The following is an 18977-nucleotide window of genomic DNA, read 5'->3' as shown; positions in this document are numbered from 1 at the left end:
CATGTGTTCCTGTAAGCAACCTACCCTGCCGTGCCGTTCATCCTGTCTTGGTCCTTCTCAGAGTCCCAGCTTAGCGTGATGTGGCCTCACTATTTTTTCCCCTGTCCTTCTACTTCCTTTATTTCTCTTGCTCCTTAATGCCCACCCCCAAATTCCTGTTTGCATCTTATGCAGAGAAATTTCATTAACTCTTAGACCAGGTCATGTCCAGAGAACCTCATCATAAGCAAACACACACCTGGTGAAGCTGTTCTGAATAATGATCATTCTTTCCTTGAGAAAGTCAGCTCTTTGCAGAGACTTCGGGCCTGTTCACCTGAAGTTATTGAGTCTTTGTGTATCTGGGCATTTAACAACTTCATTTAGCCAGTGATTGGAAGGGTAGGGAAGTCCATGCTTCAACCCTGAGCAGCTCCATGGAAGGTATAGATAAGCAGGGAGGGTTGACAAACCAAAGAGTCCAGGCTGAGCAAAACCACTTCCAGGCACTGCTTGCAATCTACAAATAACAAGAAAACTAACCCTGCTCTGTGTACCAGCTACTTTCAAATACTCTGTCTCAGCCTGACTGGTAAATCTCTAAACTGAATATTATTATTCTCATTCAGAGGACGAAACTGAGCGTCTCTCTACACATAGCTAGCCTTGGGATTTAAAATTTCCCAGGACAAATCAGATGTGCAGAAATGTAACTTTAATTCTTTATAACTGAACTCAAATTTCCAAGCCCCTATTTCTGCTGATGGCAGAAAACACTGAATATTTGCAGTGAGAAGTTGCTCAGTCACTTCTGTTTTAAAACTTGGTCTCTTTTATACAAAGATTAAATGAGATTTGGGATTCTCTCTTCCCCTTCCTTTCTGTTGATCTGGTGAGTCCTGTTGTACAGATGTTCATGCTGTTCACCTTTGCTTCCTGGGGGTGCCTCCTGGCTAGGGTTTTGGGAGTGGTCCTCCCCCTTTGTATCCCTTACTGAAGTGCTCCAGTTGGCTGTCACTCACCTAGTTTCCAGAGAGAGCAATGCATGCGTTTCTATGCTTCCTTGGCTCCACCTGGGCGCTCGCTGAGGCCGCTAGGACGCCAAGGCTCAGACACGTCTTCCATCCACTCCTCTTTAGGAACCTTCCATCCACAGGCCTGCATTGAGGCTCCCTCTCCCCAGTATCCTGAAGAGCATGTTGATTCTTAACTCTCCAGAGCTGTGGGAACATTTTTAGGCATCCCGGTGCCCCCATTGGAGCCAAAAAATAGTGGAGGAATAGAGGATACTTCAAGAATACAGTTCTAAGAGACACTATAAGGCAAATGACATTTCCAGTGAAGTAGCTTCCAGAGTAAGTCAAGGAAGCAGAAAGCAGAGCAGCTTCACCAGTGCCTTGCTCAACAGCAAAGTCTGTTCCAAAGGCCAGTGTTATCTTCGGTACTGCAATGCCCTTCAGTTGTGTAGTTTCTGAAATTTTAACCACCCACACAGAGAAAATCTTTATTAATTAGGAAAAATAAAAAGTTATTAAGGTAACATTGCAGATATTAGGTGACCTGATACGAATATATTGTCTTTACAAATTTTAAATCAACACGTAATTTATTTTTCCTGGATTGCTGTGCATGTATCAAGGTTGCTCCCTACTTGCTTAGGAGGTTATTTCAATAACTGGGATCCCTAGCCTAGAATGATCAAGGGAAAAATGGAAAAGAAGTTACTTTGCCAAGTATAGATTGCTTTGGAAAGTGTTGGGCTTTAAATGTCTAGGGGAACAATGTGTGACAGGTCAGATCTTCTACCTGTTTATTTAATGAAAGGTGTAGCATAAAGACGAACTTCATATATCATTAGAAACCAAGTATTCTGTGTTGGTCCACTCTTAAATTTTATGTGCTTCTTTTTCACCAAAGGAAAATGTCTAAAATGGCTTTTATATTTTATAGCTATTTTATGTATGTAGATTCTTCTGCACTCTTTGCTTCCAGATAAGTTTGGACCGTACTTGACACTTTGCATAAACTTTAAGATGTGTCCTACAACTTGTAAGGAAGACCTTGCGAGTAGTGATGCAGTGGTCTATGCATAGAACATGGGTTTAATCATTGAGAACCTTTGTAAGCTTTAATTTGTGTAATTTACAGGATATGTCCTTGTGGTCTGTTAAATAGTAAAGAGGATATTTGAGGAAGTGTATATTGTTTGAGTGGGAAAAAGAGGGATATGGACCATTGATTTTGGGGGAGTTTTTTAGTTACCCTCCATTGTTTCATGACCTGCTCCTCTTAAGCTTTGGAACTGGAGCATCACCGATAAGCGTTAAGCATCCCATCCCTTCACTCAGCAGTGAGCAGTTGGTATTTCATTTTCAAAGTCACAGAGCGTGAGAGAGACAAATAGCAGTATTTGTGCTGTGCCAGGTGTCAGCAGGCCTTTCTGGATCATTATGGTGATGTCTTTCCTCCCTAAATAATTTTTACAAATACACTGATGAAGACAGATTTCTGTTATCTGTCTTCGATGGGTCGTAAGTTGAACTAGCACTATATTTTTTCCTGAAAATATGCACAGTTGTGACATGGTGTTTAATAGTTTGAGGCTTATTTCTGCCAGAATGAGCACAGCTGAAAGGAATGATGACCCTTTCATCTTTGTAACAATAAAATGGTTTCCTAATGTGTTTCCCTCACTTTGAATGTTAAGTTCATATCCCCCTGGATTTCTGAGCTCCATCCTTTACCCCCTCGGAAACCCCGTGAAGAATACAACTTTGGACCACATGACAGAGCACAGAGGATGAAATTAGTTGCATTAAATAATGATATGACAAAAAGCCTTTCAAAATCTTTGTCACAATGCAACATTCAAGTAACATTAAACAAAACAGAGTAAAAGTAGGCCATGGAAGAGAGTTCATATCTTGAAAGGAAGTTTTGTGAAGTAGATCACTTGCAGATTTTGGAAGAGTCATTGGTGAAGAGCCTACATGCTATGGCTGGGGATCTACTCTCCCGTCATATGTGCAGCCTCTTCTCGTTTATTAATCTTTGGACCTAAAATTAACTGTTACAGTGTTTTCTTGGTACACTTTTATATTTCTCAAAAAAGCAAGTCTTCATTGCTCAAGTTGCATTCAAGGAAATCATGGGGAGTGGGGTGAAGAATAAGAGACACATTTCTATGCAATGTTTCCTGTCTTCCTATTCTAAGTATATGTATTTAAACAACAGCATATATTTTGTAAATTAGTATAAAGATAAACTGTCCTCTAAAAACAGAAAGCAAAGTTTTGATACTGATTTCCTTTATTTCTATCACACCTTGGATTTATTTTGTTTCAGTTTATTTTTCCCCTGAAAAATCTGATATTTCTTTTTTTTTTCTTTTAACTTTAATTCTACCATGTTGGGTTGTGGGAAGATAAAAGCTTCTGATAGGGTTAATCTAGCTACATAGAATTCCATGCTGAGTATGAACATAATCTTGATCTTTGATTAGATCTGAGCTTGTAATGTCTTGTGATTAATCAAAATGGGTTGTACTGTGTGTAGTATAAGTCATCTTCACAGATGGGATAGAGAATCATCAGAGTTCTCTTGAATATTTGTTTTAATCCCTTCTAGGATAAAATGGCTTTGGATCTTTTTTTTAACTTTAAATCAGATTGAGTTCACCAAATAAATGACTAGGAAGAAATATTTTATTTTATTTTTTGGCTGCGTTGGGTCTTCGTTGCTGCGCGTGGGCTTTATCTAGTTGTGGCGAGCCGGGGCTACTCTTGGTTGCAGTGCGTGGGCTTCTTATTGTGGTGGCTTCTCTTATTGTGGAGCACGGGCTCTAGGCGCGTGGGCTTCAGTAGTTGTAGCAGGCGGGCTCAGTAGTTGTGGCTCACGGGCTCTAGAGCACAGGCTCAGTAGTTGTGGCACACGGGGTTAGTTGTTCCGTGGCATGTGGGATCTTCCCGGACCAGGGCTCGAACCCATGTCCCCTGCATTGGCAGGCGGATTCTTAACCACTGTGCCACTGGGGAAGTCACAAGGAAGAAATTTTGAAGTCCAGTTTTGCTAGGATTATAGGTCAAAACAGAAGAAACTTGGTTTTTAATTCACAGTATTTCAGTGTTTCACTGAACACACTTCATATGTTAAAAAAAGTTATCTTGTAAAATTTAACAAATATTCCTATTTATTTGGAGTTTGAATAAAAATATTCATAAAAGAATATAACAAAACACCCTTCATGGAAATAATGTTGAAGTTCTTATTGTTCTCAACAGCGTAAAAGATTTTTCAAGATTAATAATCTCCCCTCTTCTAATTATGTAATTCCAGTCTAGTTGAAATCTGATAACAAAGAGCTTTACTTTGGCAACTAAACTACCTGACATCTAACCCCCAGAGCACAGCAAGCGCGCTCAAACACAAAATGTTTACTGAATGTGTCTGTCATTTCAGCCAACCATTTGGGCCTCACAAGACACAATTTCTCACAAAAGTTGCTCACCAAAAATTGTAAATTGAACTGTCTGCCCCAGAGCCACATACTGGAGGGGCTCAATAAATACATGTCTATGATTATATAGGAATCATTGAATAAAAGAACTGAAAAAAAACTGTACAATTCATCCAGTCTACTTCTAGACTGGATTAATGACCCACAGGTATTAAAATAAGAATGATTTAATTTCTCTCTCTTTTTTTTTTTCTATAGGAGACCTGGTGAACCTCCATTGATAAAAGGCTGGCTTCCTTACTTTGGAGAAGCCCTGAAATTACAAAAAGATCCCCTAGGTTTCATGACTACTCTTCAAAAGCAGTATGGTGATGTTTTCACTCTTTTCCTTGGAGGTAAGTGGCACTTCGATAAGTTCCTTACGTGTATCATAATTTCTCACTTGTTCTTTAATGTTGTTATATTTTTCTCTAGGCAAAATATGGAATATTTGTACATTATTGTTTTATTTGTAGGCTACTACAAAAAAAAACTATGTTTTTGAGTATAGTAATCCTCACATTAAAAAACAAATTATAGAATTCTCTTGAGGGTTCCTAGGGAACCCCACTCTCCTGGTATCACCTGTCGTTTGGTTTGGTTTAGCTTGCCTTTAAGAATTGTTTCTTGAAAAGATAGAATGCATTAATGGACTTGATTTTGTAGAGCAGTTTTAGGTTTACAGAAAACTGATCAGACAGTACGGACAGTTCCCATATATCTCCTCTTTCCCCTGATCATAATTCCCCCTATTATGAACATCTTATATTAGTGTGGCACATTTGTTGCAACTGATGAGCCAGTATGGATACAACATTAAAGGTCTGTGGTTTAGGGGCTTCCATGGTGGCGCAGTGGTTAAGAATCCTCCTGCCAATGCAGGGGACAGGGGTTCGAACCCTGGTCCGGGAAGATCCCACATGCCACGGAGCAACTAAGCCCGTGCGCCACAACTAGTGAGCCTGTGCTCTAGAGCCTGAGAGCCACAACTACTGAGCCCACGAGCCACACCTACTGAAGCCCGCGCACCTAGAGCCCATGCTCCACAACAAGAGAAGCCACTGCAGTGAGAAGCCCGCGCACCGCAACCAAGAGTAGCCCCCGCTCCCCACAACTAGAGAAAGCCCACTCGCAGCAACAAAGACCCAACGCAGCCAAAAATAAATAAATAAAATAAATAAATTTATTTTTTAAAAAAGTCTGTGGTTTACACTAGGGCCCACTCTTTGTGTTGTCCAGTTCCTTGGGTTTTAACCAATGCAGCCGGTCATGTATCTTCCATTACAGTATAACACAGAATAGTTTCACTGGTCTAAAAAATCCTCTGTGTTCCACATATTCATTCCTCTTCCCCTCCCCCTGAGCCCCTAACAGCCATGGATCTAGAATATATTTTTAATTTAAAAGTATTTGTTATGGTTCAGTGCACAGAGAGCAGTGTGGGTCTAGGAATGTTCCACAGCTTTCATTAGCACAGATGTGAATAAAGTAATAATCCTGCTGGTGAAATCAAATATATTTGTTATGCTTCTAACTTCAATAAAATGTTTACAAAACAAGGAAGAAACCCACAGCAGGATCACTACGCAACCCAGCATCACTGGGCTGAGAGGAGCTGGAATGTGCTCAGCTCGTCCTCCTTTAAGGCCCGTGCTCTCCAGCTGTAGCAGCTGTCTCTGGCCGCCTAACAAACCTCTCCCAAATGTAATGCCTTAAAACAGCGACTGGTCTTGCCCGGGTCACTTGTGCGGCTTGAGTCATCTGGCTGGTTGACTGGGGCTTAAATGGCCCAGGGTGGCCTTGTCACATGCCTGGCTGGGCCCCCTTGTCCGCACGATGTTTCATCCTCAAGAAGATGTCCTTACGTGGCAGCTAGTATTTCAAGAGGGTGAGAGGAAAACCTGTAAGGCCTCCTGAGGCCTTGGCGCACATGTTACAGAACCTCACTTCCAGCACATTCTCTTAGTACGAGCAAGTCACAGGCCAACCCAGATTCAAGGCTAGGAAACTAGATTCCCACTTCTTCCTGGGCAGAGTGGCAGAGTCACATTGCACAGGAGCCCATGTAGAAAGAGAGAAGAAGTTTATCGTGGCCATGTTTGCATACCGTCTTCCACATCAGCTTATCACCTGGGCTAGGCATTCCTTTTCTTCACTTTTGTCTGCCCCGTGCACGTCCCGGAAGGCTCACCTCTACACAGTAGATTATCTACACGCCTCTGCCCTCTGACTTCTGGTTGGGTGTGCAGGTGGAGGGCAGGAAAGCTGTGTTCTAGCTCTCCATCTCTCACTGGGCTCTGTAACACAGTTCACTTTCCTTCCCAAGAAAATTGAAGACATCAGGTATGCTCTCACTCAGATCCCCACATATCTATCAAATGTTTCACAGTTATCCTTACCACCTCTACTCCAGTTTCAAAGAATATTCAAGACAATCCATTTACCTGTCCCCATGACCCTTACTGCCTCCTCTGGGCTGGCATTTCATTATTTCTCCCTCCCATATACGTATCTTCATTATTTTCTCTCTTGGGTCCTTACCCTAAGCTTCTAACCATGCTTAATCTTTCCTGTATTTTCCTTCTAGTTACTTTTCACTTCTGTTTTTTCTCTTTTGCATCTAGATTTTTAAAGAGAGTTACCTACCTTTGCTGCCCCCGGTGGTTTAGCTCCCAGAGACCTCCTAGCTGTAACCAGCTTTCTGCCTTGCTGAGGTCATTAATGGGCCATCACCTGCCTGGACCTCTCTATCTGGTGGACAAAGCTGATCCCTCATTCCTTCTCGAAACACTCTGTTCCTTCACTGTCTTGACACTGTACCTCCTGGGTCTTCCACCGATGCTGAGCATTCCTTATCTGGGTCATATTTACACATGCCTCTTTCTTTGCTCAACCCCCTTTATCTTTCTCTAACAGTCCTTGGAATTTTATGTTCTATTCCTAAAGAATTTAGATAATTTCTTCATACTATAATTATGTTGCCAAGTATCCGAAGCAACCTTTTGTACATAGAGCAACTTCACTTTTGTGCTACCACTTGTCATTGGGAGGAAAAAAATGATCCAACTGGATGAAATAGTCAGCATGGTCAATTTCTCACATGAATAGGTAGTATTTGTTTCATTGCATCTTACTGCCTTGGCTGGCAACTGGCAAGTCTCTTCCAACAGTAATTGTATGCACTCTGATTTCAGAAGAATTGAAATGGAAAAAAAATCATGCGTCTTAGAAACAGAGACATTGTAGTGTATATGGTGATCCTCATGAGGCTCTCCAGGGTCTAGGCTCCACCTACCTGTCCAGCCCCGTCTCTTGCTACTATAATGCACCATTAATACACCAAATTGTTGGAATTTCCTCCTCATATACCATGTCCTTTTGTGCCTCTTTTTTCTGTTGTGGTTCTTTCTGCCAGAATGCTGTTCTTCTATTTCTGAGTCATCCTTGAAAGATGACTGACATGGGTGCATCTTTTGAGGCCATCGTCACGTATCACTTCCTCCCAAAATCCTTCACTGACCATTTCCCTCCCCATGGTATGTTTGATGCCTCTTTTCCAGGCTCCAATTACTCCTAGTATCACTTCTGTCATGGCATTTAATAAATTGTGAGTGTATTGCTAATTCACTTGTCTATTTCCCGTCATTATTTTCTAACTTCTTTACTGCCAACATTTAGTTCAGAGCTCAGCACTGATTGATTCACAATAAATATTTGATGAGGAAATTCCCAATACCTTAGAGCTGATGAAATACTTACTATAATACAAATAAAGGCCATAGCTGGGGCTTCTATTCTAAGTGAGCTTTTGGCTTCATAATACAAAACTATATTCTTCACTTAAAAAAGTCACTCTTGGGGGGGAATAAATTAGGAGTTTGGGATTAACAAATATACACTACTATATATAAAATAGATAATCAACAAGGACCTACTGTATAGTACAGGGAACTCTACTCATTATTCTGTAATAACCTATGTGGGAAAAGAATCTAAAGAAGAATGGGATGACCCAGCAATCCCACTACTGGGCATATACCCAGAGAAAACCATAATTCAAAAAGAGTCATGTACCACAATGTTCATTGCAGCACTATTTACAATAGCCAGGACATGGAAGCAACCTAAGTGTCCATCGACAGATGAATGGATAAAGAAGATGTGGCACATATATACAATGGAATATTACTCAGCCATAAAAAGAAACGAAACTAAGTTATTTGTAGTGAGGTGGATGGACCTAGAGTCTGTCATACAGAGTGAAGTAAGTCAGAAAGAGAAAAACAAATACCATATGCTAACACATATGTATGGAATCTAAAAAAAATAGGTTCTGAAAAACCTAGGGGCAGAACAGGAATAAAGATGCAGACGTAGAGAATGGACTTGAGGACACGGGGAGGGGGAAGGGTAAGCTGGGACGAAGTGAGAGAGTGGCATGGACATATATACACTACCAAATGTAAAATAGATAGCTAGTGGGAAGCAGCCGCATAGCACAAGGAGATCAGCTCGGTGCTTTGTGACCACCTAGAGGGGTGGGATAGGGAGGGTGGGAGGGAGACGCAAGAGGGAGGAGATATGGGGACATATGTATATGTATAGCTGATTCACTTTGTTATAAAGCAGAAACTGACACACCATTATAAAGCAGTTATACTCAAAGATGTTAAAGAAGAAAAAAGAAAGCGAACAAAAAACCAGTTTCACTTGTTATCTTCATCTTAGATACTGAGAAGCTTGCTGAATTTCTAATGTCTAAACAATTTGGCCATGGCTATCTTTTTAAACTCAACAGTAGACAACCATAGTTGAATACGAACTGCTACTTCCCTTTAGCTTCTTCCTAGAGTTTGAATAAATTCCTGTCAAAAATCCTTATAATGTATGTGGTTCTAATGATCAGTTTGCAAAATAGCTCATTTGGAAAATGTGAAATGAGGAACAGTGTCTCCCACCTTTGTCCCATGATGTGATTTCAGTGAGTGTATGTTCTTGCGTGATGAGCAAATGATTGTCATCCCCAAAAGTCTCAAGGGACATGGATGTCATCTTAATAAAGAAATTAAAAGGTACATCTTTTCATGAGAAACCACGTAAATTCGTGACCTGTCGCAGAAAATAGTTCTCTAATTGGTTTTGTGTGGTGGTGCAGCGGAATCGTTTTCCCTAGATGTCACCCCAGCGAAACACCACTGTACATCATTGTCAAAAGCTAGCGAAATCTCCCTGATAAGAGGGGGAGTATAATGTGGTCATCCTCATAAAATAAAAAGTTGGTTCATAGTCCACTCTTCCAATGAATATTTTCAGCTTGACATTTAAAAAACGTCTATTGAAGAGCCAGCTAAACATGGAGATCAAAAAGTTATAGTTATGGAAAATGTCTTTAAAATTCCAATTTATCTCATATTTCTTGACTGGGCATTTCTATTTCAAATAGTCAAATAGTTGTTCTGAATTCTCTTGGATGTGTTTCTGTACAGCACCAAATATCTGAAATGAAAACATCAAAATTCAGGTTATAATTATCCAGATGTCAAACTTCTTGTGTATAAGACATTAGAGTGAATGACGTATTTTTTTTTTTTAACATTTAGTGACATACTTGGCATCATGTAGCTTCACCTTCCTAAAAGAAGTAATTTTGAAGGAAGTGAAAAGGCTGTTGAGTTAGTAAACGATCGTATGCAGGTTATTCAGGAATGCTGGGGTTAATATCTTAAGGCCCAGCCAGCTCCTAAAAAAGGAAGACAGTGAAATTATTGGTAAAGAATACATTAAAAATTTTGACCCCATTTCAAATTTACTGCTCAAAAGGATGGTTTTATATATACGTATATTTTTTTGCAAAAGTGAGCCTCATTTTGACATTTATATTTTAGACAAATGCAAACTCTGAAATTCTTTAAATCAATATATCACATCAACTGCTGATAGCTTTCTTCTCCCTTCTGAAAACACAGCAAACGATATTGTTTCTATCTTGTGATCTTCGTGAACTAGGCAACTTGCCTGTTGACACTTGGCATTCATTTACTTAAAACCACACTGGAACAAAAGTTATTTTTGCTCCAAGAATCCATGGCCTTTAGAATAACTTTTCAAATTTCCTTTGTTAAGAAATTTAAATTCATTTTATGAATGTATATGTGTTTTCCTAACTGTCTGATTAAAGATTACAAAGAAACTCTGGTTTTGCATCTCACGTTAGCAGATGGTGGACAGATGGTTTAAATTAATATTAATTTTGGAAAACTTAGCTTAAATTGTTTATACTGAAGATTAAAAGTTGGAAAGCCAGCTAGCATCTCCAGTGTTATTAGTACTTCCAAACCCACTCAAAAAGTAAAATCCAGAAAATCAAAAGGTCTTACTCAGCAATCCACATCTTATTCAGATAAGAGAGTCAGTAAAGCATAATGCCTTGATGTTGAAGAAAATCAAAATAAGAATGAGAAAAAGAAAATACAGATCCCTGAGTGTAAAGAGTCTTGAAAAGAGTGAGAATTTTAGCTACAAATTGCTTTACACTAATCAGTAATGATTTTTTAAAAGAACCTGTATGCAACAAACTGTTTATTAAAAAAATAATAAAATTGGTTGCTAACCAGACACAGTTTTCTACATTTAGCTTTTACTGTTTTTATTTGAAATTAACCTCATAGTTTCTTCCCATATCCTTACCCCCAAGGTGAGATAGAGAAAGAGAGAGAGAGGGAATATATGTGTAGTTTTGATGAATTCTAGGTAAAAACTGTAAAGTACATGAAGCCTCTACTTCAGTAGGTCAATAGCCAATGGCTTCTGCTGCCATGGCTGTATACAGTTTTGCCTTTCCACTTAGATTTTGTTGAATATAGAAAATTGGTAAGAAAAAAATTCAAAATATTCTCTAAAAATTATGTTTTACAGACTGAGCCTTTTATACATTCTCTGAATTTTAGTGACTAATTTAAAATAACTCTGTCAAGATATTTATAAGCAAAATCCTTTCGTTTAGTGAAAGGAGAAAAGTATGAATCACCACCTGTGAAAATGCACAGCCTTGCCTAAAATTATATCTTTTGCAAAGTAAGAGAATTCACTCTTTTTTCAATTATTTGTCAGGCAGATGCTGGCAATTTTATTTAATTAAGCTGCTATGGTAAAGCAGGTGTCATAAAATATGCCCAAATCCAATTGATTCCTTTTTTTTCTTCTCCAGGGGGGAAAAAATATCCAGTTTACTTTGTAGATACAGCTTTAGGGTCTGACCAGAATGAGTTGTCGCTTCTAGCTTTACCCTCATTCCTAGATTGGCCCACCTTATTAAATAAATTAAGGGGAAATAGAGTGAATACAATTCAAGTCATACGATTTATTTTTAGAAAAAAAATTATAGCACGTATATTCATGTACACTAAAAACTTAAACTCTGTTTTAAAATTGTAAAACAAAAAAAATTTATCCTGTTTCTAGGATTAGGTTGAAAATTATTCAAAACTTTATCCTAAATCTGGTACCAAATTGAATTTAATTTCTGTGATGCTGTTTGAGTTACCATAAATAACAAGCGAGAAGTTGTTCATCTAAGAAAGCTTCACACACACACACACACACACAGGAATGATGAGGTGAAGAGCTAAGTATAGATGATTCGACAAACTTTCGTGTCTAATTATTTACTGTTTTCTAGAAGACAAATAAGCATTAAAGTTGTAGGATCATCTAAATTTCATGTGTGTTCTTGGAAAGGGAAGACTTATTAATGCTAGCATTGAATACTGCCTACATATTACCTCTAATTAGCAGGAGTCTTAAAGCAGCCCTCCAGTGAGAAGGAGTCAGCACTGTGTAAGGAAAAGAAGAGTGCGTGGGGACTGTCTTCTTGTCTAGGCTCTGCCACTAAAAGTGGCGGCATGATCTTGGCTTTTAACTTCTCCTGACTTTCTTTAGCTGATAAATGCTGGAGAGGGTGCAACTAGGAATCTCCAAGATCCGTGCCAGTTTTGAGAGACAGACCACAGTATGACTCTGTTCCTCAATGTGCCTCCTTATAAGAATCACTTGAGGGACTTGTAGGTCCCACCTTCAAGCCTTCTGAATCAGAATCAGGAAGGAATCTGTATTTTTAACCAGTACCCTAAGTCTGGACTGATATATGAAAATGCCAAATGTCACCTCCTCAAAGAACCCTTGTTGATAACTCCAGGCAGACCGAAGCATATTCCACTTCCTGTTGCCCTTACATTGTGTTCCCGCCTCTGCTCTATTACTGTCCATAACAATACAATGGTTCCTTTACATCTTTATCTCAAAAGGAAAGAGATCCCACCAAGTATCTGGATGTCAATAAATGTTGAATGAATGCATGAATGAATGGATGAAAGGGTGATTGGATGGGTTCTAGTTTTGAAATCCTCTCGGTCACAAATCAATATGAGAGTTTGGATGTGTTACTAAATCTCCCTGAGCTACTATTTTCTCATCGATGAAATGAAAACCTTGGTATTTGTGATTTGTTGTTAATGTTGAATTAGACGTTCATTTGTGAGTACCTGCTTCGTACCACATCTTCATTTATTTGAGTTAAAATTATTGTATCCAATCAAAGCTAAGATAATACCAAGTATGAAAAAGCTGTTTATGCAATGTAAGTGATCAGTAAAGGAGTAGCATCTTACCAATTTGAGTTGCTTGTTTGTTTTCTGATTGTATTATTGGGGAAAAATATGAGAAGTGTTTAAGTAATGAATTTTGAGACTATTTAAAAGATAATTTAAATAGTAGTTCTTGGTAGTTCGTTAAAATAAAACTTTCAAGAATAAACTATCTTTTTGAAAATCATTAAGAATTTCAGAATATTTAACTTCAAGCTTCTAGCGTTTTCCCACCATCTTCCATTTTAAAAGGAAATATGTAGTGGAATTTTGAATCAAATAGATTTTTATTGGACTTTGCATCTTTTGAGATGTGAGTTATTAAGGTCTTTCTAATTTTGATTAAGATATTCTCAAATTTCAGATATCTTGTTTTGTTTTACTACCACATGAATTCATATTCTCATTTATTTCTTTTAGGAAATTACATAACATTTATCCTGGACCCTTTCCAGTACCAGTCAGTGGTAAAAAATCAAAAATTAAGCTTTCGAATGTTTACTAGTAAGTTCTTAATGAGAGTATTTTCTGTCAAAAAGATGATGACGTATCATGACCTGAATGACAAGATTCATACTAGCTATCAACTTTTACGAGGGAAGCATTTGGACGCACTGATGGAAAACACAATGCAGACTCTAAAACAAGTTTTTGAACCCCAATTCTTAAAAACCACAAGTTGGGACACGGAATATTTGTTGACATTCTGCAGCTCAGTAATATTTGAGGTGACATTTACAACCATACATGGAAATGTTCTCGCTGGCGATAGGAAAACATTTATTACTGAGTTAAGAGATGATTTTTTTAAATTTGATAGCAAATTCACACATTTAGCATCAGGCATACCCATTGAGCTTCTAGGAAACATCAAGTCTATTCGAACGAAACTTATAAAACAATTGACAACAGAAAACTTAGCTAAGTTACAAGGATGGTCAGAAGTTGTTCAAATGAGGCAAGATATCCTGGAGAAATACTATACGTCCAAGGACACTGAAATAGGAGGTAAGAAACTTCTGAATGATGACTTGTCTAAAATAAAATAATTTACAATAGACCTTTGAAATAAAAAGACAAAATGGTGACCTTGAGAATTTTTATGCTCTTTCTAATTGGCTAATGATAAAATGTTTTACTCTGAAACAACCCTTTGTGATAATTGATTTTTTTTTTTTTTTTTTTTTTTTTTTTTTGCTGAGATGGTAATGTAAGATACTTAACGGGGATAATGAGAAAGAGTATAACTAAGCTGCATTTACTCCTCTTATCTCATCCCCCCTCCCCTCCCCCACCACACACACATTACATTTTAAACTATTCTCATTAAGCAGAAAATTAGACTTCAGAAGCCTATTGGTCCTCATTAGCATGCACTGATCCTTGGCTGGGTCTGTGTCCTAACATCTTTTAATTAGCACACTGCAAATCTAATCAGTGTAATAAACGCTATTAATCTTCCTTTTCACTTATTTTCTCCCAGCACATCATTTAGGCTTGCTCTGGGCCTCTGTGTCAAACACTGTTCCAACTATGTTCTGGACGATGTATTACCTTCTACGGCACCCAGAAGCTATGGCAGTGCTGCGTGACGAAATTGACCATTTGCTGCAGTCAACAGGTCAAAAGAAAGGGCCTGGATTTTCCATCCACCTCACCAGAGAACAATTGGACAGCCTGGTCTACCTTGGTAATTTATTTTTATCTGTTATGAAGAAAAGAAGGTACCTCTCTGCAAAGTCAGTTTATCACTCAAAGCTGTTTACCAAGAGGTGGAGGACACAGCTGCCTAATTGACATAATAACACCCATTTACATCAATTATAAATTATGTAGTTTATAGCTGTAGATACTCTCATTGCATGTAAACATTAAGGCCTAGGTAATTAACTATGTAAGGTATGCAAAAGGCTAAACCAAAGCTTTGCAATTACTTGAAAAAAAGAAGGTTTATGCCTATTAAGTCACTTGACTCTGAGCATCTGTTGGTGTGTTAATGCTTTCCAAACGATGCTGGACTATCTTAACAAGAAAGGTATTCGGGATTGAAAAAGAATGTATTTCAGACAGACAACTTGTGTGCAAAACATACTTATTCTTCCCTAAAATGGTGTCTCTATTTTCAGGCAGAGATTAAGATGTATTATACAGCTTGCAGTGTATGATTCGCAAAAATGTAGTAAGAGTGATTTCCACTGGAAGTTCATGATTTAAACACACTTGGGGAAGAAAAAAAAAGGAGGGAAGAAAGGGAGGGAGTGAGGGAGGGAAAAGAAAAAGCCACAACTACAAATTACTTCATGTGAAATGTCAATATTTTATAAAATAGTCACTGGTTCATGAGATATGCATGGTCACTATTTCAAATACGTTTGAGGTCAGAAGTGACTAAGTTACTTTTCTTTTTCTATGTAGGCCTGTGTGCCTGTAACAGTGAGCTTTTGATAACAGTGGATTCGGCTTTTCCGGTTTTGATAAGACCACTCTCATTATGTGAATGAATTTTAATTCCCAAAGTTAAATTCCAATCCAATGAGTTATTCTCTGCTTTGTCTGTATTGACATTTCATCGTGTGGTTTCCTTTACTATACACTATTCCAGGGCCCTTTGGACAAATGTAGGGGCAAGTCTTTATATATCTCTGTTGCTTCCCTCATTTGACAATGTAAGCAAGTATTTTAGCCCATGTTGGCCTCAATTTTTTCCCTTTTAAATATGTTCCAGGTTCTTTGATGGGAACTTCTGGGAGCAAAGGCCCTACAGGTCTTGATCAGTGTTGACCACCAGCTGACATTAAGAAGAGTGGCCCAAGTGTTCTGGGGATTGTTCCCACTGGTTAGGATAAGACCCATCAGAGGCAGTAGCAGGAAGCTTGCCTTGTAGTGACAGTTGGCTAGCTTGTTCAGTCATGCCGTTTTTAACATACATTATCAAAGTAATTTTATTTTTTTTTTATTGGAGTATAATTGCTTTACAATGTTGTGTTAGTTTCCGCTGTAGAACAAAGTGCATTATCAAAGTAATTTTATATTTGCTTGGAGAAGGAAAATAATCCCAGCATTATTAAAATACAAATATTATTTTATTTTTCTTTTCAGAATGACTGGGGACCAAATGCATAAACTTTGCATAAAATTCTGGGTAGTTGCTTTCATGTAGACACACAGTATTTTCTGGGTAGAAGATTTATGGTTCCTATGAATATCAAGGTTGCATTTCCCATTTATTCAAGTAATTTCAATTGCATTTTATGAGTCAGATGATGTATACAGGGACATAAAGCAAATAAACTTTAAGGAATATGTGTTTGTATTCAGAACACAGTTATAAACTCTTAAAATTTAGTTGAAATTCATCAACTCTCTTTTTACTCTTAACTTCTCACTATTGAAAGAAAAGACCATTTTAAAATTGTGGTATTAAAGCAGACAAGTTTAAATTTATTAAAGCTGAAGAAATGGCAGGTTCCAGAGCCGTAATCCGGGTCCATTTAAGTCCATCACTAGAGTAGAGATTTTCATCCAGGAGCCCTCAGACATTTACAGCTCACTTATTATCAGCAAATGACCCTCACCAATCCCAAGTGCCTGGAGATCCACCTGAGTACAGGAAGCACCTTCAGGAATCTAGAAGGTAGACCCCGTTCATCACGACCTCGGGTACCAGCAGAGGCCAGTGTTGTTCATTACGAGAATTGAATCTTCTAGATAATAGGGTCCACTTTTTTCTTTCTCCAGATAGACAGTTTGAAGCAATGTCTATCAGATTGCATCTTCAATGCAGATTGAAGCAAATTTTTATACGAATCAGACTCACAACAGATAACCTCTGCATCTAGTCATAGCTCTATCGTGAGTATTTCTCTCTATCAAAAGGGTATGAACTATATGAGGAAAGGCAAGATTTACAGAATTAAATGTTTACAGTGCACTGCATGGGATGAGTGTATGTGCATCTCATCTCCTTAAAGAAAGAGTTCTATGTATTCTAAGTACCATTTCTTTAAAGAAAGATATCTTGAATTTTTATTATTATAAGAAAAAAGTTCACAAGGATGAAAGGAATGCTGCATTTTTTTTAAAACCAGGAAGGAGAATTTTGATATTGGTAGAGCAAACAAAGGGAAAGGAGTTTTTATACAGAGATTTTGCATGTCATCGCGCAGTGATAATAAAGCGAAGTTGGAAAGGAAAGTTAGAATGCTGTAGAAACCAGTATGTTATTCCTGAACAAAAATGATTTCTCTTGTTTAGAGTGATCCTTGAAGACAGAGCCCGAGGGGGCATAGGCTTATCGTGATGTGATCATCGTGCACATATTATTGACATTCATGGCCCAATCCTATAGGCCTCGCATGTGTCAGATTTACTCTGACATCAATATACACACAACATCAGCAAAACTTAAACCATGTAGCATCAAGTGGGCTTTTAAATATCAAGCCTGTTAACGCAATTCAAAGCAATCATCCGTTACAAGAGGCTGTGATGGATTTATGCTTTTTTCCAGTGCTCTTGAGCATCTTTCTTTACAACCATTCTACCCCTTTCTTTTAGATAAAGAAAAACACAACTATATTGTTTTATACTTATGGAACTTGTTATAAAGATTCTGTTTATCAGGTCCTCACTAAAATTGAATATCAGTGTTTAGTAAAGGTCTCTACAATGAAATATAAATTTAGAATAAGATAGTATATACAATGGGGTTCAGATAACTGTTACTTGGGGCCTAAATTTCCATAGGAAAAGTTGCTGATAGAATGGAAGTTTGAGAAACTCTAAAAGAAAAGTAAGAATGTTTTTGTTTTCCCAGAAAGAAGAACCTGGGGTAGAGGTAGGACTTAGAACTACAGGTTTCCAATACAGGAAAAAGAAAAGTAGAAAAGATGATTCAGAGAGAATATAAGAAAAAGATAATGTGAGAAGAGAAAGTTCTTAAAATTGAAGTTTTGATAAATGGATAGCAAATAATCTCATTGAGTACTACTTCTTACTTCAAGATTTACCTGAAAAATGTATTTAAATAACTTAAAAAGTATGGGTTCAGTAAATGTTGTCTATTGTTATCACCAAAATGATGTTTAACCTCAGTGCCATCCCTGTGATGTTTATGTTGTTTTCTTCATTTTCAATTATTTATGAACCAAGCTGGTATTATCATTAGACATAGTCCATGTTAAATATATTCATGACCTCAATATTTCAAAGCAATTTTATGGACTTTTATTGTTTCATATGATCTTCTTTAAGATACTGGGGGGCTGGGGGAACTATTATTTTGTCATTATTTTTACAGATGAGAAAATTCTCAGGGTGCTAAATAACTTGGCTAATAAGGTCATGGAGGTAAAGGAGAGAAGCAGGATTTTAACTTGGGTTTTCTGGCCACACTCACGCTTTTCCCCTCAAACCTATCTGATACCAGAATTTTTGGAGTCTTTTTTCATTGTCCAAACAGAGAGGGGAGAGGAATTCTTTGTATCTTGATTCATCAAAGCCAGCTGTGATATGCACATGATTAGATCAGAAAATGTGGGCTACATGGTATAGTGTTAACTGTATTCTTAATTTCAGGATGAGACATTATGATAATATTCATAATTATTATTTTACTATGTATCAGGCTTTTATTAGCTTATTTAATGATCATCAAGTACTAGCTCATATATATACATATATATATATGTATATAATATATATATATATATATATGTAAGCACAAGTATAACTTATCTAATCCTCAAGTATTATTATCTTCATTTAATTGTTGGGTAACAAGGTGCAGAAAGATTAGTTAACCAACCCAAATCATACAACTAGATAGTGGCAGAGCCGGAAATTGAGGCCGGCTCTACCTA

The 18977-nt window shown here is 37.7% G+C and overlaps 1 protein-coding gene across 1 annotated transcript in view; it reads left to right on the top strand.

The window, feature by feature from the left end:
• LOC133077160 (cytochrome P450 7B1) overlaps positions 1-18977 on the top strand; it is a 181350-nt gene that overhangs the window by 148515 nt on the left and 13858 nt on the right. Inside the window, exons 2-4 of the mRNA XM_061171844.1 lie at positions 4694-4830; positions 13537-14124; positions 14600-14806. Coding sequence (XP_061027827.1) covers positions 4694-4830; positions 13537-14124; positions 14600-14806 — 932 coding nt within the window. The remainder of the gene's footprint in view (positions 1-4693; positions 4831-13536; positions 14125-14599; positions 14807-18977) is intronic.

This window comes from Eubalaena glacialis, chromosome 17, assembly GCF_028564815.1.
Source record: "Eubalaena glacialis isolate mEubGla1 chromosome 17, mEubGla1.1.hap2.+ XY, whole genome shotgun sequence".
Taxonomy (NCBI): Eukaryota; Metazoa; Chordata; class Mammalia; order Artiodactyla; family Balaenidae; genus Eubalaena; species Eubalaena glacialis.
Note: the sequence above shows the minus strand (reverse complement) of the source record. Positions and strands in the feature narration are given on the sequence as shown.